The sequence below is a fragment of the Anolis carolinensis genome, unplaced genomic scaffold, assembly GCF_035594765.1.
Source record: "Anolis carolinensis isolate JA03-04 unplaced genomic scaffold, rAnoCar3.1.pri scaffold_14, whole genome shotgun sequence".
In the NCBI taxonomy this organism is placed as follows: domain Eukaryota; kingdom Metazoa; phylum Chordata; class Lepidosauria; order Squamata; family Dactyloidae; genus Anolis; species Anolis carolinensis.
This window is the reverse complement of record NW_026943825.1, coordinates 7,782,293-7,810,206: the sequence shown is the minus strand read 5'-3', so window position 1 is coordinate 7,810,206 and position 27,914 is coordinate 7,782,293. Positions and strand designations below refer to the sequence as shown.

The 27,914-nt window shown below is 41.3% G+C and overlaps 2 protein-coding genes across 5 annotated transcripts in view; one reads left to right on the top strand and one right to left on the bottom strand.

The window, feature by feature from the left end:
* Positions 1 to 414: 414 nt before the first annotated feature.
* On the top strand, positions 415 to 10,726 carry gng3 (G protein subunit gamma 3). 2 transcript variants are annotated; one of them, XM_062965488.1, is made up of 4 exons: positions 415 to 933; positions 1,161 to 1,240; positions 7,329 to 7,434; positions 9,316 to 10,726. In XM_062965488.1, the coding sequence occupies exons 3-4, from the start codon at positions 7,336 to 7,338 to the stop codon at positions 9,442 to 9,444; spliced, it is 228 nt and encodes a 75-aa protein (XP_062821558.1). In that variant the 5' UTR covers positions 415 to 933; positions 1,161 to 1,240; positions 7,329 to 7,335; the 3' UTR covers positions 9,445 to 10,726. The 2 variants fall into 2 exon arrangements, with proteins under 2 accessions (XP_062821558.1, XP_062821557.1); XM_062965487.1 differs by having other exon boundaries at positions 509 to 933; positions 1,161 to 1,466.
* Positions 10,727 to 14,543: 3,817 nt separating this feature from the next.
* hnrnpul2 (heterogeneous nuclear ribonucleoprotein U like 2) overlaps positions 14,544 to 27,914 on the bottom strand; it is a 28,621-nt gene continuing 15,250 nt past the window's right edge. The window contains exons 10-15 of one of the 3 annotated variants that reach the window (XM_008123502.3): positions 26,162 to 26,330; positions 25,809 to 26,009; positions 23,533 to 23,577; positions 21,157 to 21,263; positions 19,561 to 19,671; positions 14,544 to 17,168 (exon numbers count right to left, since the gene is read on the bottom strand). In XM_008123502.3, coding sequence (XP_008121709.2) covers positions 17,100 to 17,168; positions 19,561 to 19,671; positions 21,157 to 21,263; positions 23,533 to 23,577; positions 25,809 to 26,009; positions 26,162 to 26,330 — 702 coding nt within the window. In that variant the 3' untranslated portion in view covers positions 14,544 to 17,099. Of the gene's footprint in view, positions 17,169 to 19,560; positions 19,672 to 21,156; positions 21,264 to 23,532; positions 23,581 to 25,808; positions 26,010 to 26,161; positions 26,331 to 27,914 lie in introns of all 3 variants that reach the window. The other 2 variants (XM_008123501.3, XM_003229431.4) reach the window with 2 other exon arrangements.

Sequence of the window (27,914 nt, the reverse complement as noted above, 5' to 3'; positions counted from 1 at the left end):
ATTATTATTATTATTTGAAACTCAACAAGATGAGTCCACAGCAGACACTCTGCTGGCTGTTGTATTGGATCACATGTCGGACACTATTATTATTATTATTATTATTATTATTATTATTATTATTATTATTATTATTTGAAATACCAGATGAGTCCACAGCAGACACTCTGCTGGCTATTGAATTTGACCACACGTCGGACGCTTCCCAAGTTGTTGTTGTTGTTATTGTTATTATTATTATGAACTAGCTGTGCCTGGCCACGCGTTGCTGTGGCGTTGTCTGGTGGTGTTGGTGAGAAATTGTTGAGGTAGTGGTGGTATTGAATGTCTGTTGTATGGTTGTCTTTATGTTTAGTATGCACACTGAAGTGGATTATATGGCAGTGTGGAGTCAAGATAATCCAGTTCAAAGCAGATAATATTATAAATGGGTTATATAGCTGTGTGGAAGGGCCTTGAGTCTACACTGCCATATAATCCAGTTAAAATCTGATAATCTGTGGAAGAGGCCTAAGTGAGGCCTAACTGCCTGTCCCCTGGGCTGAGTGGGTTGCTAGGAGACCAAGTGGGCGGAGCTTAGTCTTCAAACTGGCAATTGGATGAAAACTATTATTCCTCTCCCTGTAATTAGGACTTTATTTTTCTTTTCTTTTTTGTTGTATCAACCTAGAGCCGTGAATGATGGGTTGTGTTGTCAAATTCCGAGTTTGGGTGGCCTGTAGTTTTGTTGTTTTGTCCGCTGCCCTGATGCCATCACTCTTTTATATATATAGATTGGCACAGATTTTGGAACCGATGTCTATTTCAACCAAGGGAGAGAAGACCTGGAAACATTGGAAGAGGAAGGAGACGGAGCGAGAGAAAGCAAGCAAGCCATGCACTGATGTCAGACTTCCAAATGAAAGGAGATGATGATGATGATGATGATGCTGGGTACTGCAGCTTTCATGTGTTCGTACCATTACCTGTATAGGGGGGTGCATCCACCCAAACCTCTATGTTGCTGCTTCTGTGGTTGTGTTGCATCCTCTTCACCTCTTTGCTTCCCTCTTGCTGGCAAAAAACCCACATTTTTTGCAATGTCTGGAAAGCAAATAAATACCTTGCTTGATATTTGCCTATTTGGGTGTGGGCTCTACCACCCCTCTTTTGTGTTGCAGAGATGGTTCGGTCGCAGCATTGAGTGGTTTTGCAGCATCCTCAAGGTGCTGGACTCTTGAACTATTGAAGCCTAGGAAAGGTGAGCAGAGCAATTTGGGTTTTTGTTGATATTGTTATATTATTATTAATAATAATAATAATACAGAGAGGCATCCCATTGGTGGCAAAAGGAGGAGAATCCAGCAGGCAACGGCTGCCAGAAAACAACCCAATATTGGGATAAGGAAGAGCCGCCCACCCCATCCAGGGCTCCGAAAAGCCAAAAAATACCATTTTGAGCTGTTTTTTTTTCCCCTTCCTTCCAGGTAAGAGCAACAAAGGGTTGGAGATAAGGGCTCAATCCAGGTTGGAGGTTGCATGAGATCAATGGGAATGATGACTCTCTGGGGAAATGGCTTTCAAAAAAGGATCTGGGTGGGATGGCAATCCTATCTTGCTTTGTCTCTGTGCAAACAGACAAAGGAAATATATGCCTTGGCTTGTCTTGGTTTGGGTGCGGTGGGATGGAGAGGAGCATTTGTGTTTTTCTCTCCCGTGTCTCTTTATTTGTTCTCTCCCCATCACCTCCTACAGTTTAGGAATAGTATGACTGCATGGGTCTCGATTTTGGTTTGAAAGCAGCCTTCAGAATGGCTAAAATACATAAATGGGCTGGCAGAAGCTTGGATAAGCAAATATGTTGGATAATAAGGAGGGATTAAGGAAAAGCCTATTAAACATCAAATTAGGTTATGATTTTACAAATTAAGCACCAAAACATCATGTTAGACAACAAATTGGACAGAAAAAGTAGTTCAATACGCAGTAATGTTATGTTGTAATTACTGTATTTACGAATTTAGCACCAAAATATCATGATATATTGAAAATATTGACTACAAAAATGGCTTGGATAATCCAGAAGCTTGGATAAGCAAGGCTTGGATAAGTGAGACTCTACCGTAGTTCAATACACAGTAATGTTATGTTGTAATTACTGTATTTACGAATTTAGCACCAAAATATCATGATATATTGAAAATATTGACTATAAAAATGGCTTGGATAATCCAGAACCTTGGATTAAGCAAGGCTTGGATAAGTGAGACTCTACTGTAATAGGCTCCTTTCTCAATAGAATCGGAAAGGAACGTGGCATATACAGCTGGATGAGAATGGGGTTGGACTGAATCGCAGAATCATGGATTCATAGTGTTGGGAAGGACCACTGTGGATGGCCATCTGTCAGGTGGGCTTTGGTTGTGTCTTCCTGCCTGGCAGAATGGGGTTGGACAGAATCGTAGAATCATAGATTCATAGTGTTGGGAAGGACCACTGTGGATGGCCATCTGTCAGGTGGGCTTTGGTTGTGTCTTCCTGCCTGGCAGAATGGGGTTGGACTGAATCGTAGAATCATAGATTCATAGTGTTGGGAAGGACCACTGTGGATGGCCATCTGTCAGGTGGGCTTTGGTTGTGTCTTCCTGCCTGGCAGAATGGGGTTGGACTGAATCGTAGAATCATAGATTCATAGTGTTGGGAAGGACCACTGTGGATGGCCATCTGTCAGGTGGGCTTTGGTTGTGTCTTCCTGCCTGGCAGAATGGGGTTGGACTGAATCGTAGAATCATAGATTCATAGTGTTGGGAAGGACCACTGTGGATGGCCATCTGTCAGGTGGGCTTTGGTTGTGTCTTCCTGCCTGGCAGAATGGGGTTGGACTGAATCGTAGAATCATAGATTCATAGTGTTGGGAAGGACCACTGTGGATGGCCATCTGTCAGGTGGGCTTTGGTTGTGTCTTCCTGCCTGGCAGAATGGGGTTGGACTGAATCGTAGAATCATAGATTCATAGTGTTGGGAAGGACCACTGTGGATGGCCATCTGTCAGGTGGGCTTTGGTTGTGTCTTCCTGCCTGGCAGAATGGGGTTGGACTGAATCGTAGAATCATAGATTCATAGTGTTGGGAAGGACCACTGTGGATGGCCATCTGTCAGGTGGGCTTTGGTTGTGTCTTCCTGCCTGGCAGAATGGGGTTGGACTGAATCGTAGAATCATAGTGTTGGGAAGGACTACTGTGGATGGCCATCTGTCAGGAGGGCTTTTGGACTGAATCGTAGAATCATAGATTCATAGTGTTGGGAAGGACTACTGTGGATGGCCATCTGCCAGGTGGGCTTTGGTTGTGTCTTCCTGCCTGGCAGAATGGGGTTGGACTGAATTGTAGAATCAGAGATTCATAGTGTTGTGAAGGACTACTGTGGATGGCCATCTGTCAGGAGGGCTTTTGGACTGAATCGTAGAATCATAGATTCATCGTGTTGGGAAGGACTACTGTGGATGGCCATTTGTCAGGAGGGCTTTTGGACTGAATCGTAGAATCATAGATTCGTAGTGTTGGGAAGGACCACTGTGGATGGCCATCTGTCAGGAGGGCTTTTGGACTGAATCGTAGAATCATAGATTCGTAGTGTTGGGAAGGACCACTGTGGATGGCCATCTGTCAGGAGGGCTTTTGGACTGAATCGTAGAATCATGGATTCATAGTGTTGGGAAGGACTACTGTGGATGGCCATCTGTCAGGAGGGCTTTGGTTGTGTCTTCCTGCCTGGCAGAATGGGGTTGGACTGAATTGTAGAATCAGAGATTCATAGTGTTGTGAAGGACTACTGTGGATGGCCATCTGTCAGGAGGGCTTTTGGACTGAATCGTAGAATCATAGATTCATCGTGTTGGGAAGGACTACTGTGGATGGCCATTTGTCAGGAGGGCTTTTGGACTGAATCGTGGGATCATGGATTCATAGTGTTGGGAAGGACCACTGTGGATGGCCATCTGTCAGGAGAGCTTTGGTTGTGTCTTCCTGCCTGGCAGAATGGGGTTGGACTGAATTGTAGAATCAGAGATTCATAGTGTTGTGAAGGACTACTGTGGATGGCCATCTGTCAGGAGGGCTTTTGGACTGAATCGTAGAATCATAGATTCATCGTGTTGGGAAGGACTACTGTGGATGGCCATTTGTCAGGAGGGCTTTTGGACTGAATCGTAGAATCATAGATTCGTAGTGTTGGGAAGGACCACTGTGGATGGCCATCTGTCAGGAGGGCTTTTGGACTGAATCGTAGAATCATAGATTCGTAGTGTTGGGAAGGACCACTGTGGATGGCCATCTGTCAGGAGGGCTTTTGGACTGAATCGTAGAATCATGGATTCATAGTGTTGGGAAGGACTACTGTGGATGGCCATCTGTCAGGAGGGCTTTGGTTGTGTCTTCCTGCCTGGCAGAATGGGGTTGGACTGAATTGTAGAATCAGAGATTCATAGTGTTGTGAAGGACTACTGTGGATGGCCATCTGTCAGGAGGGCTTTTGGACTGAATCGTAGAATCATAGATTCATCGTGTTGGGAAGGACTACTGTGGATGGCCATTTGTCAGGAGGGCTTTTGGACTGAATCGTGGGATCATGGATTCATAGTGTTGGGAAGGACCACTGTGGATGGCCATCTGTCAGGAGAGCTTTGGTTGTGTCTTCCTGCCTAGCAGAATGGGGTTGGACTGAATCGTAGAATCAGAGATTCATAGTCTTGGGAAAGACCACTGTGGATGGCCATCTGTCACGAGGGCTTTTGGACTGAATCGTAGAATCAGAGATTCATAGTCTTGGGAAGGACCACTGTGGATGGCCATCTGTCAGGAGGGCTTTGGTTGCGTCTTCCTGCCTGGCAGAATGGGTTTGGATTGCATGGCCCTTGGGGTCTCTTCCCAATCTAATAATAATAATAATAATAATAATAATAATAATAATAATAATAATAATAATAATAATAATGATGATGATGTGTCATGATGAGATTGTTCCCTTGCCCTTATCCCTGATAGTTCCTGCACAAGTCACCCCCGCATATGTAGTACATACAACCAGGTTTTTAAGTAGTTGCTATGTTTTATTTGTTTTATGCTGTTATATATTTATATTGTTTTTAATTCTTGGTTTGTGTTTTAACCTATTGCTGGGTTCATCCAGGGAGATAGTGGTGGGATAGAAGAATAATGTTATAATAATAATAATAGATACATAATAATAATAATAATAATAATAATAATAATAATAATAATAATAATAATAATAATAGACACTTGGGAAGTGTTTGACTTGTGATTTTGTGATACGAAATCCAGCATATCTATCTTGTTTGCTGTGTCATAATAATAATTGTGCAGGTGGTCCCGGTGGTGATGGGCACATTGGGTGCCGTGCCAAAAGATCTCAGCCGGCATTTGGAAACAGTAGACAGTGACAAAATTACGATCTGCCAGCTGCAAAAGGCCACCTTACTGGGATCTGCACGCATCATCCGAAAATACATCACACAGTCCTAGACACTTGGGAAGTGTTTGACTTGGGATTTTGTGATATGAAATCCAGCATATCTATCTTGTTTGCTGTGTCATAATAAAATAATAATAATAATAATAATAATAATAATAATAATAATAATAATATATCCCGCCCCATCTCCCCAAAGGGACTCGGGGCGGCTCACATGGGGACCGAGCCCAAAATACAACACTAAAATGCATTTAAAACGTAGGTTAAACGTAAAGATTTTCTCCTGACATTAAGTCCAGTTATGTCTGACTCTGGGGGTGCTCATCTCCATTTCTAAGCTGAAGAGCTGGCATTGTCCATAGACACCTCCAAGGTCATGTGGCCACTGGCATGACGGCATGGAGTGCTGTTGCCTTCCCGCGGGAGCAGTACCTATTGATCTACTCACACTTTGGGGGTTGGTGCTCATCTCCATTTCTAAGCCAAAGAGCCGGTGTTGTCCGTAGACACCTCCAAGGTCATGTGGCCACTGGCATGACTACATGGAGTGTTGTTACCTTCCTGCTGGAGCAGTACCTATTGATCTACTCACACTTTGGGGGTTCATGCTCATCTCCATTTCTAAGCCAAAGAGCCGGCGTTGTCCATAGACACCTCCAAGGTCGTGTGGCCACTGGCATGACTGCATGAAGCGCCGTTACTTTCCTGCAGAAGCAGTACCAACTGATCTACTCACATTTTGCATGTTTTTGAACTAAGTTGGCAGAAGCTAGGGCTAACAGCAAGAGCTCACTCTGCTCCCCAGGTTTGAACCGCTGATTTTTCGGTCAGCAAGTTTATTTATTTATTACATCACTTCTACCCCGCTCTTCTCACCCATCAGGGGACTCAGTTTAACCTGCTGCGCCACCATGAGCTCCTAGACTTGGTTTAACTGTAGCTTTTTTTGGGGGGGGGGGATTACAGTAGAGTCTCACTTATCCAACATTCTGGATTATCCAACGCATTTTTGTAGTTGATGTTTTCAATACATGTTGATATTTTGGTGCTAAATTCGTAAATACAGTAGAGTCTCACTTATCCAACACTTGCTTATCCAACGTTCTGGATTATCCAACGCATTTTTGTAGTCAATGTTTTCAATACATCATGATATTTTGGTGCTAAATTCGTAAATACAGTAATTTCAACATAACATTACTGCCTATTGAACTACTTTTTCTGCCAAATTTGTTGTATAACATGATGTTTTGGTGCTTCATTTGTAAAATCATAACCTAATTTGATGTTTAATAGGCTTTTCCTTAATGCCTCCTTATTATCCAACATATTCGCTTGTCCAACGTTCTGCCAGCCCGTTTATGTTGGATAAGTGAGACTTTACTGTATTATAATTATGATGTTTATGTTTACTCCTATCCCGGAAAGGAGACTCAATGCAGCTTGGATCAAAAGCATGTCAATACCATACAAATTGACCTCCGGTGGCTCAGTGTGTTAAAGCGCTGAGCTGCTCAACCTGCAGTCAGAAAGGTCCCAGGTTCAAATCCAGCTAGCGGAGTGAGCACCCGCTGTTAGCCCCAGCTTCTGCCAACTTAGTTCAAAAACATGCAAAATGTGAGTAGATCAATAGGTACCGCTAAAGGTGGGAAGGTAACGGTGTTCCATGCAGTCATGCCAGCCACATGAGCTTGAAGGTGTCTTTGGACAACGCCGGCTCTTTGGCTTAGAAATGGAGATGAGCACCAACCCACAGAGTCAGACACGACTGGACTTAATGTCAGGGGAAACTTTTACCTTTACTTGTAGAAAAGCCATTGAAAGGCCTATTCCCTTTGTTGTGGTCATCTTCCCAGGATCACCATGAAAGGGGAGACGCCCGTCAACAGCACCATGAGCATTGGCCAAGCCCGCAAGATGGTGGAGCAGCTCAAGATTGAGGCCAGCATGTGCAGGATAAAGGTAGGAGGAAAAGGGGCTGGAACGCACCCCCAGACTTTATTTTTGATTGTAGGTGAACTATAAATCCCAGCAAACACAACTCCCAAATGCCAAGGTCTATTTCCCCCAAACTCCACCAGTGTTCACATTTGGGCATGTTGAGTATTGGTGCCAAGTTTGGTCCAGATCCATCACTGTTTGAGTCCACCGTGCTTTCTGGATGTCGGTGAACTACAACTCCCAAACTCAAGGTCAACGCCCACCAAACCCTTCCAGTATTTCCTGTTGGTCATGGGAATTCAGCGTGACAAGTTTGGTTCAGTTCCATCGTTATGAATGCTGTTTGATTGTCACAACATGAGGAACTGCATCAAGGGGTCATTAGGAAGGTTGAGAACCACTGTTGTAGGGCATGGGATCTCGAGGTCCATCCTACAAACTGTGGTTGGGGGTCACCACAACATGAGAGGCTGCATCAAGGAGTCAGGAAGGTTGAGAACCACTGTGGTAGGACTTCAGACCCGGACCTCCGTCCTATCAACTATGGTTGGGGGTCACCACAACATGAGGAGCTGCATCAAGGGGTCATTAGAAAGGTTGAGAACCACTGTTTTAGGGCATGGGATCTTGATGTCCATCCTACAAACTGTGGTTGGGGGACACAACATGAAGAACTGCATCAAGGGGTCACGGCATTAGGAAGGTTGAGAACCACTGTGGTAGGACTTCAGACCCGGACCTCCGTCCTATCAACTATGGTTGGGGGTCACCACAACATGAGGAGCTGCATCAAGGGGTCATTAGAAAGGTTGAGAACCACTGTTTTAGGGCATGGGATCTTGATGTCCATCCTACAAACTGTGGTTGGGGGTCACCACAACATGAGAAGCTGCATCAAGGAGTCAGGAAGGTTGAGAACCACTGTGGTAGGACTTCAGACCCGGACCTCCGTCCTATCAACTATGGTTGGGGGTCACCACAGCTGCATCAAGGGGTCATTAGAAAGGTTGAGAACCACTGTTTTAGGGCATGGGATCTTGATGTCCATCCTACAAACTGTGGTTGGGGGACACAACATGAAGAACTGCATCAAGGGGTCACGGCATTAGGAAGGTTGAGAACCACTGTTGTAGGGCTTGAGACCTGGACCTCCGTCCTACCAACTATGGTTGGGGGTCACCACAACATGAAGAAGTGCATCAAGGGGTCGCGGCATTAGGAAGGTCGAGAACCACTGTTGTAGGGCATGGGATCTCGATGTCCATCCTACAAACTGTGGTTGGGGGACACAACATGAAGAGAACCACTGTTGTAGGGCTTGAGACCTGGACCTCCGTCCTACCAACTATGGTTGGGGGTCACCACAACATGAAGAAGTGCATCAAGGGGTCGCGGCATTAGGAAGGTCGAGAACCACTGTTGTAGGGCATGGGATCTCGATGTCCATCCTACAAACTGTGGTTGGGGGACACAACATGAAGAACTGCATCAAGGGGTCACGGCATTAGGAAGGTTGAGAACCACTGTTGTAGGGCTTGAGACCTGGACCTCCGTCCTACCAACTATGGTTGGGGGTCACCACAACATGAAGAAGTGCATCAAGGGGTCGCGGCATTAGGAAGGTCGAGAACCAGTTGTAGGGCATGGGATCTCGATGTCCATCCTACAAACTGTGGTTGGGGGTCACCACAACATGAGAAGCTGCATCAAGGAGTCAGGAAGGTTGAGAACCACTGTGGTAGGACTTCAGACCCGGACCTCCGTCCTATCAACTATGGTTGGGGGTCACCACAACATGAGGAACTGCATTAAGGGGTCGTGTGATTGAAAAGGTTGAGAACCTCTGTGGAAGGGCATGGGACCTGGACCTCCGTCCTACCCACTCTCCTTCTGTATCTGCAGGTATCGAAGGCCGCGGCCGACCTGATGACCTACTGCGATGCCCATACCTGCGAGGACCCCCTCATCACTCCCGTGCCCACTTCCGAAAACCCGTTCCGGGAGAAGAAGTTCTTCTGCGCCCTCCTCTGAACAACGTCCGTGTCCCTCACTGCGACCCCAACCGGTTTTGTAAGGCCAGCGGGCACCGGGGCCATGTCTCCTTTCCCCTATAAGTGATGGAGGCCCAGAGTTACCTGCACAACTCGGCCTCGTTCATTGACGGGCACATTACACACACCTCACCTGAGCACAATACCCAAGGTGGCCACCGTGCCCCACCTCTCTCCAAGAAGAGGACTCTCCATTCCGGGAGAGGAAGCCAACAGCACATTGTTTACCTGCCATGAAGGTGTATTCTGGGCTGTCTGGTTCTTCTCCAGCACTCCCAACAATGAGATCTCAAATTCTTTTCGTCCCATTATATTATGGGACTAAATCAGTGATTCCCAAATTGGGCGCTACCGCCCCCTGGTGGGCGCTGCAGCGATCCAGGGGGGTGGTGATGGCCACAGGTGCATTTGGGGGCGGGGCCAGGGGAGGGGCAGGGCCTCTTCCCAAGTGCCAGACAAGGCTGAGCCCCTGAGGCGCCTGTTAGAACACAGGGGGCGGAGCTAGAGGAGTGGGTGTGGCTTCTTCCCAAGAACCTGAGACAGGGCTGAGAATCTCTACCTCTCTTGAGGCACTTGTTGGGACACAGGAGGCGGAGTTAGGGAAGGGGGCGGGGCCTCCTTCCAAGAGCCTGAGACAGGGCTGAGCCTCTACCTCTCCTGAGAGGCCTTTTAGGGCTAGGGGTGGGGTCTCTTCCCAAGAGCGTGAGACAGGGCTGAGCCTCTATAGACCTCCCCTGAGGTGCTTGTTAGAACACGGGGGCGGGGTATAGAGGTTCAGCCCCGTCAGGCACTTGGGAAGAGGCCCCTCCCCCTCCTCTAGCCCCACCTCCTGTGTCCTGGCAGGCGCCAGGGATAGAAGCTCAGCCCTACCTCAGAGCTCGTAACTCTGCCCATCCCAGTCCTGGCTGCCCATTTGTGGCCCCGCCCACCTCCTTTCCCAGCCCTATATCTTGGACTTGGGGAGAAGCCCAGCCCCGCCCTCTTGAGCAGGGGCCACGCCCACCCTCTAAGCCACGCCCCCCTTTCCAGGAGGCGCTGAGTCATATTTTTTCTGGAAAGGGGGCAGCAGGCCAAATAAGTCCAGTTTGGGAATCACTGGACTAAATTAACTTAGGTTTAGCTCCTAATTCTCCCAACCCGCCAATTTTAGGAGACAGCCAGGTGTTTTTCCGCATGGTTTTTGTGCAAACCACTGTTCATCCGCCTTGTAAACAGAGAGCACAGAAAAAAAGGAATAAAATTAATTGGAGACACTGAAACAAGAGTCTGTATATTAGGATGGCAAAACAGTTTCGACACTGTCCGAGGAAACGCTTGCAAATGGGGTTGCAACAAATGAATCCAAGAGGTTCGAATGACATGTATTTGAAACGTCCACCTTTGAATTTAGAAATAAAGGACAGGCCAAAAATAATATGGCAACCATACAAAAAAAATTGAGGGTGCGGATAGTATGCGTGTGGGGTGCGGTGAGTTTTTCGGGCTGTATAATATAATGCAGTTTCTCAAGTCACTCCTGACACGGAAAATAATAATACAGTAGAGTCTCACTTATCCAACATAAACGGGCCGGCAGAACATTGGATAAGCGAATATGTTGGATAATAAGGAGAGATTAAGAAAAAGCCTATTAAACATCAAAATAGGTTATGATTTTACAAATTAAGCACCAAAACCTCATGTTATACAACAAATTTGACAGAAAAAGTAGTTCAATATGCAGTAATGTTATGTTGTAATTACTGTATTTACAAAATTAGCACCAAAATATCATGTTATATTGAAAACATTGACTACAAAAATGTGTTGGATAATCCAGAACATTGGATAAGCGAGTGTTGGATAAGTGAGACTCTACTGTAATAATAATAATAATAATAATAATAATAATAATAATCCTAGACACTTGGGAAGTGTCCGACGTGGGATCCAATACAACAGCCAGCAGAGTGTCTGCTGTGGACTCATCTTGTTGTGTTTCTAATAATAATAATAATAATAAATAATAATAATAATAATAATAATAATACATCACAGTCCTAGACACTTGGGAAGTGTTCGATGTGGGATCCAATACAACAGCCAGTAGAGTGTCTGCTGTGGACTCATCTTTTGTTTCTAATAATCATCATCATAATAATCATAATACATCACACAGTCCAGTCCTAGACACTTAGGAAGTGTTTGACTTGTGATTTTGTGATACGAAATCCAGTATATCTATCTTGTTTGCTGTGTCATACAATATAATAATAATAATAATAATAATAATAGTACATCACACAGTCCTAAACACTTGGGAAGTGTTTGACTTGTGATTCTGTGATATGATACAAAATCCAGCATATAAATCTCGTTTGCTGTGTCATATTCTGTCTTTGTGTCAATAATAATAATAATAATAATAATAATACTAATAATAATGTATCCTGCACCATCTCCCCGAAGGGATTCGGGGCGGCTCATATGGGGACCAAGCCCAAAATATAGCATAAAATACAACACTAAAATGCATTTAAAACATAGGTTAAAGGTAAAGATTTTCTCCTGACATTAAGTCCAGCCGTGTCCGACTCTGGGGGTTGGTGCTCATCTCCATTTCTAAGCCGATGAGCCGGCATTGTCCGCAGACACCTCCAAGGTCATGTGGCCACAGGCACGACTGCATGGAGCGCCGTCACCTTCCTGCTGGAGCATTGGCAGAAGCTGGGGCTGACAACGGGTGCTCACTCTGCTCCCCAGTTTCAAACCTGTGACCTTTCTGTCTGCAAGTTCAGCAGGTCAGCGCTTTAACACGCTGCGCCACCCGGGGAGCCCATTTAAAACATACAAAACAAAAGCATATAATACAGAATAAAAACATACTCAACCGACTAATAGCCAGGCGCTGTGAGCATATTCAAGATTGGAAGTAAGGCAGTAGAATTTATATACAGTAGAGTCTCACTTATCCAACGGGCTGGCAGAACGTTGGATAAGCGATTATGTTGGATAATAAGGAGGGATTAAGGAAAAGTCTATTTAATATCAAATTAGGTTATGATTTTACAAATTGAGCACCAAAACATCATGTTGTACAACAAATTTGACAGAAAAAGTAGTTCAATATGCAGTAATGCTATGTAGTAATTACTATATTTACGAATTTAGCACAAAAGTATCACGATGTGTTGAAAACATTGACTACAAAAATGCCTTGGATAATCCAGAACGTTGGATAAGTGAGACTCTACTGTATACTGAAAACATTGTGTAAAAAAACTCTGGCTACTAACAAATTGACTACAAATAAAGATAGAATATCATAAAATGAACTTACAGTAAAAACTTTGTTGGAAATTAAATCCAAAAAAGTTCAATTCTTGCTGCCTAGAGAAATAGCTGTGGATTGGGGCGGGAGGAAAACTGTGTTGGATAATCCAGAATGTTTGATAAGCAAACGTTGGATATGTGAGACTCTACTGCAGGGGTCCCCAAAGTAAGGCCCGGGGGCCGGATGCGGCCCTCCGGGATCATTTACCTGGCCCCCGCCCTCAGTTTTATAATATAATATATTGTATATACATATAATGTTGATAATAATATAATGTAATACAATATAACACTAATAATTATACCATATAATAATATTAATTATATATTCTATATTTCATATATTACTAATAATATTACAGTATAGTGGTATAGTTCAATATAGTAATATATAATGCTAATATTGTGCTATGCTAATAATATAATATATTGTATGTACATTTGTAAGCCACTCCGAGTCTCCTTTGGGGTAAGAAGGGTGTGATACAAATGTAGTAAATAAATGCAGTAAATAAATAATAAATAAATTTTAGACTTAGGCTCACCCAAAGTCTGAAATGACTTGAAGGCACACAACAACAACAACCCTAACTAACTTGACTATCTCATTGGCCAGAAGCAGGACCACACTTCCCATTGAAATCCTGATAAATGTATGTTGGTAAAAATTGATTTTATTTTTAAATCTTGTATTGTTCTTTCATTGTTCTTGTTGTTGTTTTTGCACTACAAATAAGACACATGCAGTGTGCATCGGAATTTGTATTTTTTTCGAATGATAATCCGGCCCCTCAACAGTCTGAAGGATTGTGGACCGGCCCTCGGCTTAAAAAGTTTGAGGACCCCTGCTCTACTGTATGTGCAATATCTTGCAACCACTAGAGGTTGCGAGGTATGGCTGCCATAGATGTGGGCAAAACGTCAGGGGAGAATGCTTCTGGAACATGGCCATACAGCCCGGAAAACTCACCGCAGGCCAATGATTCCGGCCATGAAAGCTTTCGACAACACAATCCTCACCAAGTTTGTAGACGGGACCAAATTGGGAGGGAGAGCCAAGACTCACTCCAGAAGGCAGGAGCAGAATCCAAAATGATCTTCACAAATTATGATCGGCCAAAACTAACACAACGAAGTTCAACAGGAACAAATGCAAGAGTCCAATGCCCTTCCAAGAAGCAGGTAATGTGCCTAGTTTCCAACAGACCTCACAACCTCTGAGGATGCCTGCCATAGATGTGGGCGAAACGTCAGGAGAGAATGCTTCTGGAACATGGCCACACAGCCCAGAAAACCCACAGCAGCCACGAAAGCCTTTGACAACACAATCCTCACAAGTGGCTGAAGGTTGCTTTGTTTTGTACCATCAGCAAAATGGCACAATAGTACAGTAGAGTCTCACTTATCCAAGCCTCGCTTATCCAAGCTTCTGGATTATCCAAGCCATTTTTGAAGTCAATGTTTTCAATATATCATAATATTTTGGTGCTAAATTCGTAAATACAGTAATTACAACATAACATTACTGCGTATTGAACTACTTTTTCATCCAATTTGTTGTATAACATGATGTTTTGGTGCTTAATTTGTAAAATCATAACCCAATTTGATGTTTAATAGGCTTTTCCTTAATCCCTCCTTATTATCCAAGATATTCGCTTATCCAAGCTTCTGCTGGCCCGTTTAGCTTGGATAAGTGAGACTCTACTGTATTTGTGTAGAGAACAAGCTTCTACCAGAATGAACGGGAACCTTGGTTTGCTCTGGTCTTTTTTGAGTTTTTATTTTATTGTAATATTTGGGGGAAACAAACAAGCTCAAAAGCATTAAAAAGCCAGCGCAGCAACAGAAGGTGGTGGAATCAAGCGAATGGTTATTTATTCTAAAAATGGAAGTATTTCAATCTACATATATGCCAGAATCGTTAAAAGAAAGAAAGTTACAGATGTAAACAACCACACAGTTACATGTTGAATGGCAAAAAACCCTTTTTACTGGCCACCGAAACGTTTTACAATCTGTAAAAACATTTACAGCCTGTTTTACTTGAGCTTCCGATCTACAGCAACTAAGACATACAATCATGAAAAAACACGAACAGGCTGAATCTTATTTGTCTTTTTTTTTAGGGGTTTATTTTTTCCTCTCTCTCTCGCTTTCCTTCTTTTTTTGTTTTGTTTTTATACAAAAATGTGCAGAAAAAAGACATCTACTAAAGGCGCTAAAGATGTCGTCGTTTTAGTAATCCCTCCAGTTTCGCTTTTTATATTTCCGTCTTCGATCCAAACGGCTCCCAAAGCTATTTCAGATTAAACGGGAACTTTCTGAAGATACTGAAATTACTTGGGCCTCAATGTTTTTCTCGTGATCCCAAGACATGAAAGATGCCCAACTTTTCATCACCGTTCCCTGTTTGTTTACAAGCTTACAGGAGCTATTTGCATTCTCGCATACACACAAACCCTTTCTTCCTCGGAAGAATATTTTCCTCATGGCCGGAAGTGTTTTAAAATACCAATTAACTTTTTTGTTATAAAAACGGTTGTCACACAATCAGACATTCGGAATACACACATGCAGGGAAATAGGAGAATCCTGCTTCTCTCTAACTCCTATGTTTCCGATCCAACATTTCCCCGAACCCATTGTTTCAATGACAAAAAAATGTCTTCCAGTCCTGGCAGGCTTTACTTCCTTTATCTGGCTTGGGACTGATGCAATCGTGATGGGAATTGGGGAGACAAAAGCCGCTTGTAAATACAGAAAAAAAATGAATTTAAAAAAAATTAAGAAAAAAATAGTGAATCACAAAGGGAAAAGAGGCAATTTTTCAATCCCGACGGATGGGAGATCAGATGCAAAAGCCGCTTGTAAATACAGAAAAAAATTGGAAAAAAATTAAGAAAAAAATAGTGAATCACAAAGGGAAAAGAGGCAAATTTTCAATCCCTTTGCAATTAAGAAAAAGGAGACCCAAAATTTATGCAAAACATATCTGAGAGGGAAATACAATCGCCCCTATTCTTTCTATTGTTCCAATGGCGAATTAAAAATTAATTGATTTGAGTGGCGGGATGGATGGCAAAGTTTTTTTCCCCCTAGTAAAAAAGGACAACAAAACCTGCCCCGAATCCCCGAAGGTGAGGAACTTCAACCCACTTTGGACACATAGAGATGTTTCTTGCGCTATTAATCGAAAAGATGGAAGAAGACGGGAGTTTTTCGGCAGGAGACTGGGAAATACATGGAACGTATTAAAGGGCCAGGATCAAAAAGCCAGCAAGGATGATGCACACAAACACCCCGCACCCTACAACGGCAGCCTCCTTTCCCCGCACCTATCCTTTTCCTATATACAGAGGCGACCGGTTGATAAAAACAGCAATGATTCCTGCCCTCCCCCCAAAATGTGACGGGCGCGAAGCTCCTCGAAAGAAGAGGAAAAGGGGGGCGAAAATCAACACGCTAGCACGGTTTTGCTTATATACATTTCAGGTGCCAACGACGAGAAGATCCTGCAGAAACCCTGAGAAAAAATGTTCCTTCCGTTCGCTAAAAGATTTAAAAAAGAGGGGCGAGGAGGCAGGGAAGAGGACAGATCGAAACAACAGGAGGGGGGATGAGAACGTGGCTTGAGAACGTGGCAAATGAAAGTCAGAAGAAACCTCTAACCTGGGATAGATGACGTCTAAGAGGCCTCCCTGCGGAATTGCTACTCACAGGATAAAATTCTGAATGGCAGGGAAAGAGGAACACTACGCTCTCCACCTCCTCTTTGTTGTTGACATTTTTCCCCCCTTTTTGATGGGAAAATGCCGCCACCGCTGCTACCCTACTGTGGGGAAAAACAAAAAGAGCTGTCAATAAAAGCCCCAAATTAAGTTTTGGAAAGGTTAGAAAATGCCAAACGGTGTATTCGTGGCTTGACGCGTCCCCGGATTCTGCTTCTTGAATGTCCCGCACCTCCCTCCCTCCCTCCTCGGCCTAGCTGCTTTGTTGGATTTTCCTGCTCGATCGGTCGTAGGTGGTGTCAAGCGGGCCTCTCTCCTCTCTGCACAAGTTTCGATTACAAATGTCTAAAGGTTAAGTTCAATTTTTTAAAGAATAAGACAGTATTGTTTTCAACAAACTTTTTAAAAAATTTACAATTTTTTATCTCGAACCTCCCCCCCCCGCCTCCCTCCCCAAAAAACCCCCCAAATGCCAATCTTTCCCCAACAGCCCCATTTTTTTCCCACTGCTTTGTGTCTCGGGAAGTCGTGAAGACTTCCCCTTCGTCGTCGCACTTTGCTGCTTGGCTGAAGGGTCGCAATGGGGAGGGTTTCACCGGTAGCCCTGGTAGCCGTAGTAGTTCCTGTAGTATCGGTCTCTGTCTTGGTAGTAGTTCTGCCACTGAAAAAGGACAAGGAAAGGGGTCATTTCTGCAGCTTTTTAAAATAATATATTGTATATACATATAATATTGATAATAATATGTTATACAATATAATATTAATAATAATAATTCCATATAATAATATTAATTATCTATATATATAAAAGAGTGATGGCATCACGGCGACCAACAAAACAACCAAACTACAGGCCCCCCAACCTCAAAATTTGACAACACAACCCATCATCCATGCCTCTAGGTTGATACAACAAAAAGAAAAGAAAAATAAAGGCCTAATTAGAGGGAAAGGAATAATTGTTTTTATCCAATTGCTGCCAGTTAGAGGACTAATCTCTGCCCACTTGGTCTCCTAGCAACCAACTCAGCCCAGGGGACAGGCAGACTTAGGCCTCACTTAGGCTTCTTCCACAGATTATCTAATTTGCACTGGATTATATGGCAGTGTAGACTCAAGGCCCTTCCACACAGTTATATAACTCATTTAGAATCTTATGTTATCTGCTTTGAACTGGATTATCTTGACTCCACACTGCCATATAATCCACTTCAGTGTGCAGTCGGACACAACTGGACTGCACACTGAAGTGGATTATATGGCAGTGTGGAGGCGCGGCTGGTGGGAACGAGGGACAGGGCCTTCTCGGTGGTGACTCCCCGGCTGTGGAACACCCTCCCCACAAATATCCGACAAGCCCCAACTCTTTTGGTTTTCAGAAAGGCTGTGAAAACATGGCTGTGTGCACAAGCTTTTAATGAGTAATACAATAACGTCGACATGGTCCGATTGAAGGCTGAAGCATGAGGTTTTTAGACAAATGGATCTAATTTACATATGTTTTAATTGTTATAATGTATTTTAATGATGTATTTTTATAGTTTTAATTGATTATATATACTGTTTTTGTTTTATTATTATGTTTTTGGCATTAAATGTTGCCAACTGTTGTAAACCGCCCTGAGTCCCCCCGGGCGAGAAGGGCGGGGTATAAATGCTGGAAATAAATAAATAAATAAATAAATAAATGTCAGGGGAAAACTTTTACCCTTTACCTTAACTACCACCAATTCCTCAATACTTTATTTCCCATACCACCATACTTTGCCACAGCAACGCGTGGCCGGGCACAGCTAGTATGTTATATATTACATATAATATTACAGTATAGTGGTATCGTTCAATATAGTAATATATAATGTTAATATTGTGCTAATAATATAATACATATTGTATGTATACAGCTGCTCTGAGTCCCCTTCAGGGTGAGAAGAGCAGGATATAAATGTAATAAATAAATGCAGTAAATGAATAATTAAATAATTTTAGACTTAGGCTCGCGCAAAGTCTGAAATGACTTGAAGGCACACAACAACAACAATCCTAATTCACTTGACTATCTCATTGGCCAGAAGCAGGCCCACACTTCCCATTGAAATCCTGATAGGTTTATGCTGGTTACAATTGTTTTCATTTTTAAATATTGTATTGTTCTTTCATTGTTGTTGTTTTTCACTACAAATAAGACATGTGCAGTGTGCATAGGAATTTGTCCGGTTTTTTTTCCAAATGATAATTCGGCCCCTCCACAGTCTCAAGGATTGTGGACCGGCCCTTTGCTTTAAAAGTTTGAGGATCCCTGATCTAGGCAGCAAGGACTGAACTTTTTATGGATTTAATTTCTGACAATGTTGCTACTGTAAGTTCATTTTATGCAATTTTATTTTTAGGTAAAGGTAATGGTTTCCCCTGACGTTAAGTCCAGTCGTGACTGACTCTGGGTGTTGGTGCTCATCTCCATTTCTAAGCCGAAGAACTGGCATTCTCCGTAGACACCTCCAAGGTCATGTGGCCGGCATGACTGCATGGAGTGCCGTTTTATCTTTATTTATAGTCAAGAAGTCCCAGTGGCGAAGTGTGTTAAAGCGCTGAGTTGCTAAACTTGCAGATCGAAAGGTCCCAGGTTCAAACCCCGGGAGCGGCCGGAGCGCCTGCTGTTAACTCCAGCTCCTGCCAACCTAGCAGTTCGAAAACATGCCAATGTGAGTAGATCAATAGGTACCGCTCCGGCGGGAAGGTAACGGTGCTCCATGCAGTTAAACTATGAGCCTATTAAACTCATACTGACATTTTTTCGAACTGCTAGGTTGGCAGAAGCTGGAGCTAACAGCGGGCGCTCACTCCGCTCCCGGGATTTGAACTAGCAACCTTTCGGTCTGCAAGTTCAGCAGCTCAGTGCTTTAACACACTTCGCCACCTTAATCCCTCCTCATTATCAAACATTTTCGCTTATCCAACGTTCTGCCGGCCCGTTTATGTTGGATAAGTGAGACTCTACTGTATTTTTAAAATTGGCTTGTTGTCTTAAAAAGCCACAATTCCCAGATACTTACCTCTCGATTGTAGTCCCTGTAATAGTCTCTGTATCTGTTGTACTCAAAATCACGTCCATAGAACCGATTGTAGTCCCCCCCTCTGTATCGGTCATAGAAATTGCGATAACCCTGCAGATTAAAATTAAATATTAGATTCATCAGGGGCAGGAAACACAGCCTGACATTACCCTGCTTGTAAGCTGCCCTGAGTTCCCTTTGGGGTGAGAGAAAGGCAGGATATAAATGTCGCAAATAAATAAATAAATGTATTATTGACCTTATGTACTGTATATACTCGAGTATAAGCCTAGTTTTTCAGCCCTTTTTAAGACTGAAAAAGCCCCCCTCAGCTTATACTCGGGTGAGTGTCCTGGTTGGCTTACGTTTGGGTCAGCTTATTCTCGAGAATATATGGTACATTTATTATTTTTCTTGATTATTATTGGTATTATTACATTTATTATTTTTCTCTATTATTATTGGCATTATTACATTTATGATTTTTCTCTATTATTGTTAATACATTTATTATTTCACTTTGATCTTATTATTACTACATTTATTATTTTACTCTATTTATTATGACATGTACAGTGGAGTCTCACTTATCCAAGCCTTGCTTATCCAAGCTTCTGGATTATCCAAGCCATTTTTGTAGTCAATGTTTTCAATATATCATGATATTTTGGTGCTAAATTTGTAAATACAGTAATTACAACATAACATTACTGCGTATTGAACTACTTTTTCTGTCAAATTTGTTGTATAACATGATGTTTTAGTGCTTAATTTGTAAAATCATAACCTAATTTGATGTTTAATAGGCTTTTCCTTAATCCCTCCTTATTATCCAAGATATTCGCTTATCCAAGCTTCTGCCAGCCCGTTTAGCTTGGATAAGTGAGACTCTACTGTATTATTTTCCTGTATTTATTGTTATTATTATGACATGTATTATTTTACTCTATTATTATTAAAAGGATACATAAGCACATTTACATTGAAGATGAGAATAATGATTTTAACAGAGTTGGACAGTCTTATCTTCAATTTGAGCTTTATTTATTTATTTATTTATTTGACTTGTATACCGCTACTCCCAGTTTGGCTCAGAGCGGTTTACAGAAATAGATTAAAACAATACACTTAGCTTTAAAATAATAAAAACAATAAAAACCACAATAAAAACATGTAAATATTCAAAAACATTTAACCTACTGATGTCTCAATTAATGTAATTTTATTGGTATCTATTTTTATTTCTGAAATTTACCACCATCGGCTTATACTGGAGTCAATGTGTTCCCAGTTTTTTTTGTGGTAAAATTAGGGGCCTCGGATTATATTCGGGTCGGCTTATACTCGAGTATATACAGTATATTTCTTTTTCTTTTATTTTTTAAACATAAAATCTCTAACAAAGATATTATAAAAAATAAATAATTGTCTTATTGGTCTTTTGTACATTGCAAGGCTGATGGCAAATTAAAAATTTGTAAGCCCCTCTGAGTGCCTTTGTAGCTGAAAGAGTGGAGAAAAAATTCTCTAAATAATAAAATAAACCAAGTAAAACACATCAAACTTGAGAAATGTGAAGCCAAGGGAGATACTTACACCTCTGTTGCCAGGTTGGCCCCAGTACTGCTGCTGCTGTGGCTGCTGTTGCTGCTGCTGGCCCTGCCCATAGGCCCGATGATTGTACCCTCGACGTTGTCCACCAACTGACGAAAACACAGAAAAGAGAGGGTCAAATGGTAGTCTAACCTAAGGTGAAGAACTTCTGTTGCAGCCAAGAGGTTAAGTGACCACTTGCTTGAGGAGCAGCAGCAGATCTTTAAAGCATGGAGGAAACTAGGCAACACTATGGAGGAAAACACTGAGCTGCAATCTCTTGTCTAAAAACAAATTCCCAAAAATATAAGAGAGCCTTTGCCATTTACAAAACATTTTAGGGTCAATAACAGATCCTCAGCTCCACATATGCCTTTCCATTGAGGGTGAGATGGGGGTAAAAACTCCCCCACGGACAAGGGACGATGTGGACAAACCGATGCCAAGCATGTCCAACTCAATAATAATAATAATAATAATAATAATAATAATAATAATAATAATAATAATAATAATGACTTCATTCTTGTATCCCGCCCCACCTCCCCAAGGGGACTCAGATAAAAACTCCCCCACGGACAAGGGACGATGTGGACAAAGCAATGCCAACCGTGTCCAACTCAATAATAATAATAACAATAATAACTTTATTCTTGTATCCTGCCTCACTTCCCCGAGGGGACTTGGGTAAAAACTCCCCCACGGACAAGGGACGATGTGGACAAACCGATGCCAACCGTGTCCAACTCAATAATAATAATAATAATAATAATAATAATAATAATAATAATAACGACTTTATTCTTGTATCCCGCCCCACCTCCCCGAGGGGACTCGGGTAAAAACTCCAAGGACAAGGGACGATGTGGACAAACCGATACCAAGCGTGTCCAACTCAATAATAATAATAATAATAATAATAATAATAATAATAATAATGACTTTATTCTAGTATCCCGCCCCACCTCCCCGAGGGGACTCGGGTAAAAATTCCCCCACGGACAAGGGATGATGTGGACAAACTGATGCCAAGCGTGTCCAACTCAATAATAATAATAATAATAATAATAATAATAATAATAATAATGACTTTATTCTTGTATCCCGCCCCACCTCCCTGAGGGGACTTGGGTAAAAACTCCGCCATAGAAAAGGGACGATGTGGACAAACCAATGCCAAGCGTGTCCAACTCAATAATAATAATAATAATAATAATAATAATAATAATAATAATAATATTAATAATGACTTCATTCTTGTATCCCGCCTCCCCTCCCCGAGGGGACTCGGGTAAAAAAACCCACAGACAAGAGACAATGTGGACAAACCGATGCCGAGCTTGTCCAACTCAATAATAATAATAATAATCCTAGACACTTGGTCCTAGACACTAATAATAATAAATAATAATAAAAAAAACTTGGGAAGTGTCCGACGTGTGATCCAATACAACAGTCAGCAGAGTGTCTGCTGTGGACTCATCTTGTTGTGTTTCAAATTTATATATATAAAAGAGTGATGGCATCATGGCGACCCACAAAACAACAAAACTACAGCCCCCCCAACCTTGAAATTTGACGACACAACCCGCCCTGAGTCCCCTGTTGGGTGAGAAGGGTGGGATATAAATATTGTAATAATAAATCATCCACGCCTCTAGGTTGATACAACAAAAAGAAAAGAAAAATAAAGTCCTAATTAGAGAGAGAGGAATAATTGCTTTTATCAAATTCTGCCAGTTAGAAGGCTAAGCTCCTCCAACTTGGGTCTCCTAGCAACCCAATAAAAAATAATAAAAAACGCTAAAAAATAATTAAAAACGCTAAAAAATTAATACAATAAAATACTATAATAACAGAAAATAACTAAAAATAATACAAGAAAATAATAAAATATAATAAATAAAAAGATAACTTACAATAAAATTGTAAAAAATACAAATAACGTCAAATAAAAATTACACAACAATTTTTAACCAATACCACCACCAGTTTGCCACAGCAACGCGTGGCTGGGCACAGCTAGTAATAATAATAATAATAATAATAATAATAATAATAATAATGACTTTATTCTTGTATCCCGCCTCATCCCCTCGAGGGGACTCGGGGCGGCTCAAATGGGGACCAAGCCCAATAATATACAAAAATACAACAATAGAAAATACAATCCAATGACAACAAGTTAATACATAATTATAAAAACACACCATCACACAATAAAAACGTGGCCGGAGGCCAGGAGTGACATAATGGCACTTCAGACTCAACCATTTGTTCATTTTCAAACACAAGCCCTTCTTCCATCCCACCCCATAGCAATGATCCCACCTCCCCCATGCTCCGCCCCACCTTCCCATAGAGCATTGTGCTACTCACACAGCATCCCGGGCGGGTGCTGCATACTTGGATGCCTGGGCTGAGCTGCTAAAAAGAGGAAAAAAATGCTCTCAGTGAGAATCAAGATTGCAAAGTGACGGCTAATAAATCGGCCTGCGCTGGAGAAGGGCTCTGGAGTGAGGGTAAGAGAAGCAACACAGGCTAAGCAGCAGAACAGCATACAGTAGAGTGAATATTACACTTTTGGAGGGGGGGGGGGGTTAAGAGGAAAGAGAAAAATGCCAGATAGTGGAGCCGAGAAAATTACTACACATCAAGGCTAAAATCCAAGATGGTTCATTCTCAAACTAGAGTCATGAGAGATTATTATTTTTATTTATTTACTACATTTATACCCTGCTTTCTCTCACCTCGAAGAGAATTCAAAGCGGCTTACAAGTTATATGTACACATCTATCTATATATATAAATGAGTGATGGCATCACAGCGACCAACAAAACAACAGGCCCCCCAACCTCGAAATTTGACGACACAACCCATCATCCACGCCTCTAGGTTGATACAACAAAAAGAAAAGAAAAATAAAGTCCTAATTAGAGGGAAAGGAATAATTGTTTTTATCCAATTGCTGCCAGTTAGAAGACTAAGCTCTGCCCACTTGGTCTCCTAGCAACCAACTCAGCCCAGGGGACAGGCAGACTTAGGCCTCGGCCTCTTCCACAGATTATCTAATTTGCACTGGATTATATGGCAGTGTAGACTCAAGGCCCTTCCACACAGCTATATTACCCATTTATAATCTTATATTATCTGCTTTGAACTGGATTATCTGGACTCCACACTGCCATATAATCCACCTCAGTGTGCATTTTATACAGCTGTGAAGAAGGGGCCTCATATCATCCAGTTCTAAGCAGATAATATAAGATTATAAATATGTAATAATTACTGTGATATAGAATCATAGAATCATAGAATAGTAGAGTTGGAAGAGACCTCATGGGCCATCCAGTCCAACCCCATTCTGCCAAGAAGCAGAAAATCGCATTCAAAGTGATTAATAATAATACAGAACAATATAATCTCTAAAATCAGGACAGTAAAGAAAGAGCAACACTCTGAAAGCATAAGCCACAGCAACGCGTGGCTGGGCAAAGCTAGTACAATATATTATTAGCATAGCACAATATTAGCATTATATATTACTATATTGTACTAGACCACTATACTGTAATATTATTAGTAATATTACATGTAATATATAACATATAATTACTATGTTATAATTAATTTTGGTGAGAAGGGCGGGATATAAATGTAGTAAATAAATAATTAATAAATAAACCCATACTGGTTGACGCCTAACCATGGATTACCTAAGAAAGAAACTAATTGGGACCTTGTAAAAGACTTGAAACAAATGAAGATAGACTTCATTTGCTGAAAGTATACAATCTTAAGAATAAGAAGAAGACAGAGGGGAAGTAGAATCAAAACAAGAAAGTACGGACTGGAAATGGACTATAGGACTATCAAAGTAAGAAGGAAGTCAATAAATCCTTAAACCTTTTTTCCCTTTTTGTAGATAGATTTTTTTAAAATCAAGCACTCTTAAGGTTGGAAATGGGTATATATACAGTAGAGTCTCACTTATCCAACATAAAAGGGCCGGCAGAACATTGGATAAGCGAATATGTTGGATAATGAGATATTAAGAAAAAGCCTATTAAACATCAAAAGAGGTTATTATTTTACAAATTAAGCACCAAAACATCATGTTATACCACAAATTTGACAGAAAAAGTAGTTCATTACATATTAATGCTATGTAGTAATTACTGTATTTATGAATTTAGCACCAAAATAACACAATGCACTGAAAACATTGACTACAAAAATGCGTTGGATAATCCAGAACGTTGGATAAGTGAGACTCTACTGTGTGTGTGTGTGTGTGTGTGTGTGTGTGTGTGTATGTATATATATATATATATATATATATATATATATATATATATATATATTCTTTTTCCATGTTTTATTTCTTTGCCCTTCTCTCTCACTTTTTCTTTATTTTCCTACCTTCTATAAAAACAAAATGTTCTCACTCTTTCGATGTTAACTCATGCTATCTTATAAGATTAAAAGCTCAATAAAAAGATTTTTTTTTAAAGAAAAAAAGAATACGACAGCCATCTGGGCAAGAGGAATGCACACGCTGCTCTAGGAAGATCCCCATTTTCCTTGGGGAGATCCGCAGGCACCCTCAGCAAGAGATTTATATGAATATACAGAGCGGCCTGGGGCCCCTTACCATATCCCTGGCCTCGGTTGCGATTCTGGCGGTTGCGTTTGTTGCGATTGTTGCGCCGGTGTGTCCGCTTCTCCGAGGGAGGAAGTAATTTCCTGGCCTCCTCCTTATATTTTGTGACAAGAGCTTGAGCTTCTTCCTTGGGGAGTTCTTGGTACAGAACTTCGTCTACGTAATCACATTTATCCGGAAGAGAGAAGTTGGCTGAAATCAGATGGAAACAGGAGCAAGAGAGTGAAGGGTATTAGAAATTGCCATTGCTCTTCAGTTCATAAAAAAGGAAATTGTGAGCCATACCATCACCCACCCACCGCCATTTTTGTCTCATGTTTTCTCAAGCCTTTTGCAGAGCCCACCTTTCATTTCCAGCATCACCGAGTCAGGAACGTCTTCCCCTTCGGCTTCCTCCCGCTGCTCCAACCTCTCCTCCCAGTTCTCTTCACTGGGGACGACCACAATCACCTTGCGGATGAACCCCTTGAAGGGATGCAGCTTCCGCCGCTGACCAGAGTTATACACGTTACACTGAAATGTAGAAAGAAATGGATTTAACAGACCTTAAAAGCACCGTGTTGCAACGAAACAATTTAGAAGCGCAGTGCAAATGCAGGACGATAGCCTTTCCTAACCTGGTACCTTGAATTATATACCATATACTAGCTGTGCCTGGCCACGCGTTGCTGTGGCAAAGTGGTGGTGGTATTGGTTTAAAATTGTTGTGTAATTTTTATTTGACGTTATTTGTATTTTTTAATTAATTTTATTGTAAGTTATCTTTTTATTTATTATATTTTATTATTTTATTGTATTAATTTTTAGTGTTTTAAATTATTTTTTTAGTGTTTTTTATTATTTTTTATTGGGTTGCTAGGAGACCAAGTTGGAGGAGCTTAGCCTTCTAACTGGCAGCAATTGGATAAAAGCAATTATTCCTCTCTCTCTAATTAGGACTTTATTTTCCTTTTCTTTTTGTTGTATCAACCTAGAGGCGTGGATGATGGGTTGTGTTGTCAAATTTCGAGGTTGGGGGGCCTGTAGTTTTGTTGTTTTGTGGGTCGCCGTGATGCCATCACTCTTTTATATATATAGATAGAAGATACTCGAGTACAAGCCGAGCCAAATACAAGCCGAGGCAAATAATTTTGGCGCAAAAAGCTGGGAAAACTTACTGACTCGAGTATAATTCAAGAGTGGGAAATGCTACAGCTACGGGTAAATTTCAAAAATAAAAATTTATTTCTTTATTTACTACATTTATATTTATTTATTTATGACAATATTCATATCCTGCCTTTCTCACCCAACAGGGGACTCAGGGCGGCTTACAATAAAATACATATATAAAAATTGTACAATGCACTATAAAACAGTTAAAAATTATTAGTTTACATCGGACATTCATAAAACACATTCTAAAATACAGATGGGAGTGTTCAGTTTAAAAGGACTGGGTCTGTCGATTGAGTTCCCACCTTTCTCACCCCGAAGGGGACTCAGAGCGGCTTACAAATACAGTAGAGTCTCACTTATCCAAAATAAATGGGTCGGCAGAACATTGGATAAGCAAAAATCTTGGATAATAAGGAGGGATTAAGAAAAAAGCCTATTAAACATAAAATTACATTATGATTTTACAAATTAAGCACCAAAACATGTTTTACAAGAAATTGACAGAAAAAGCAGATCAATACACATTCAAGTTATGTAGTAATTACTGTATTTACAAATTTAGCACCAACACATTGCAACATTTACTACAAAAACAAAGACTACTAAAAAGCAGACTGCCTTGGATAATACAGAACCTTGGATAAGTGAAGCTTGGATAAGTGAGACTCTACTGTAATATTTACATAGTGTATTATATCACTAGCACAGCACAACAATAGCACTATATACCAGCATATTGCACCACACCAATATACTGCAATATTACCAATAATATTACATGTAATAAATAATATATAATTAATATTATTATGTTGTATTATTATTTGTATTATATTGCATTATTATATTTTATCAATATTGTATGTATATGCAATATATTTATTATTATTTATTATTGTAAATTACATTGTATATTATATACATTATATATACACACTA

What these genes read in the sequence shown, in the direction of transcription:
- gng3 (XM_062965488.1), top strand. Translation starts at nt 7,336, where the DNA reads ATGAAAGGGGAGACGCCCGTCAACAGCACCATGAGCATTGGCCAAGCC. An exon ending in CCAGCATGTGCAGGATAAAG is followed by an intron (nt 7,435 to 9,315) that starts GTAGGAGGAAAA and finishes CTGTATCTGCAG; the next exon opens with GTATCGAAGGCCGCGGCCGA.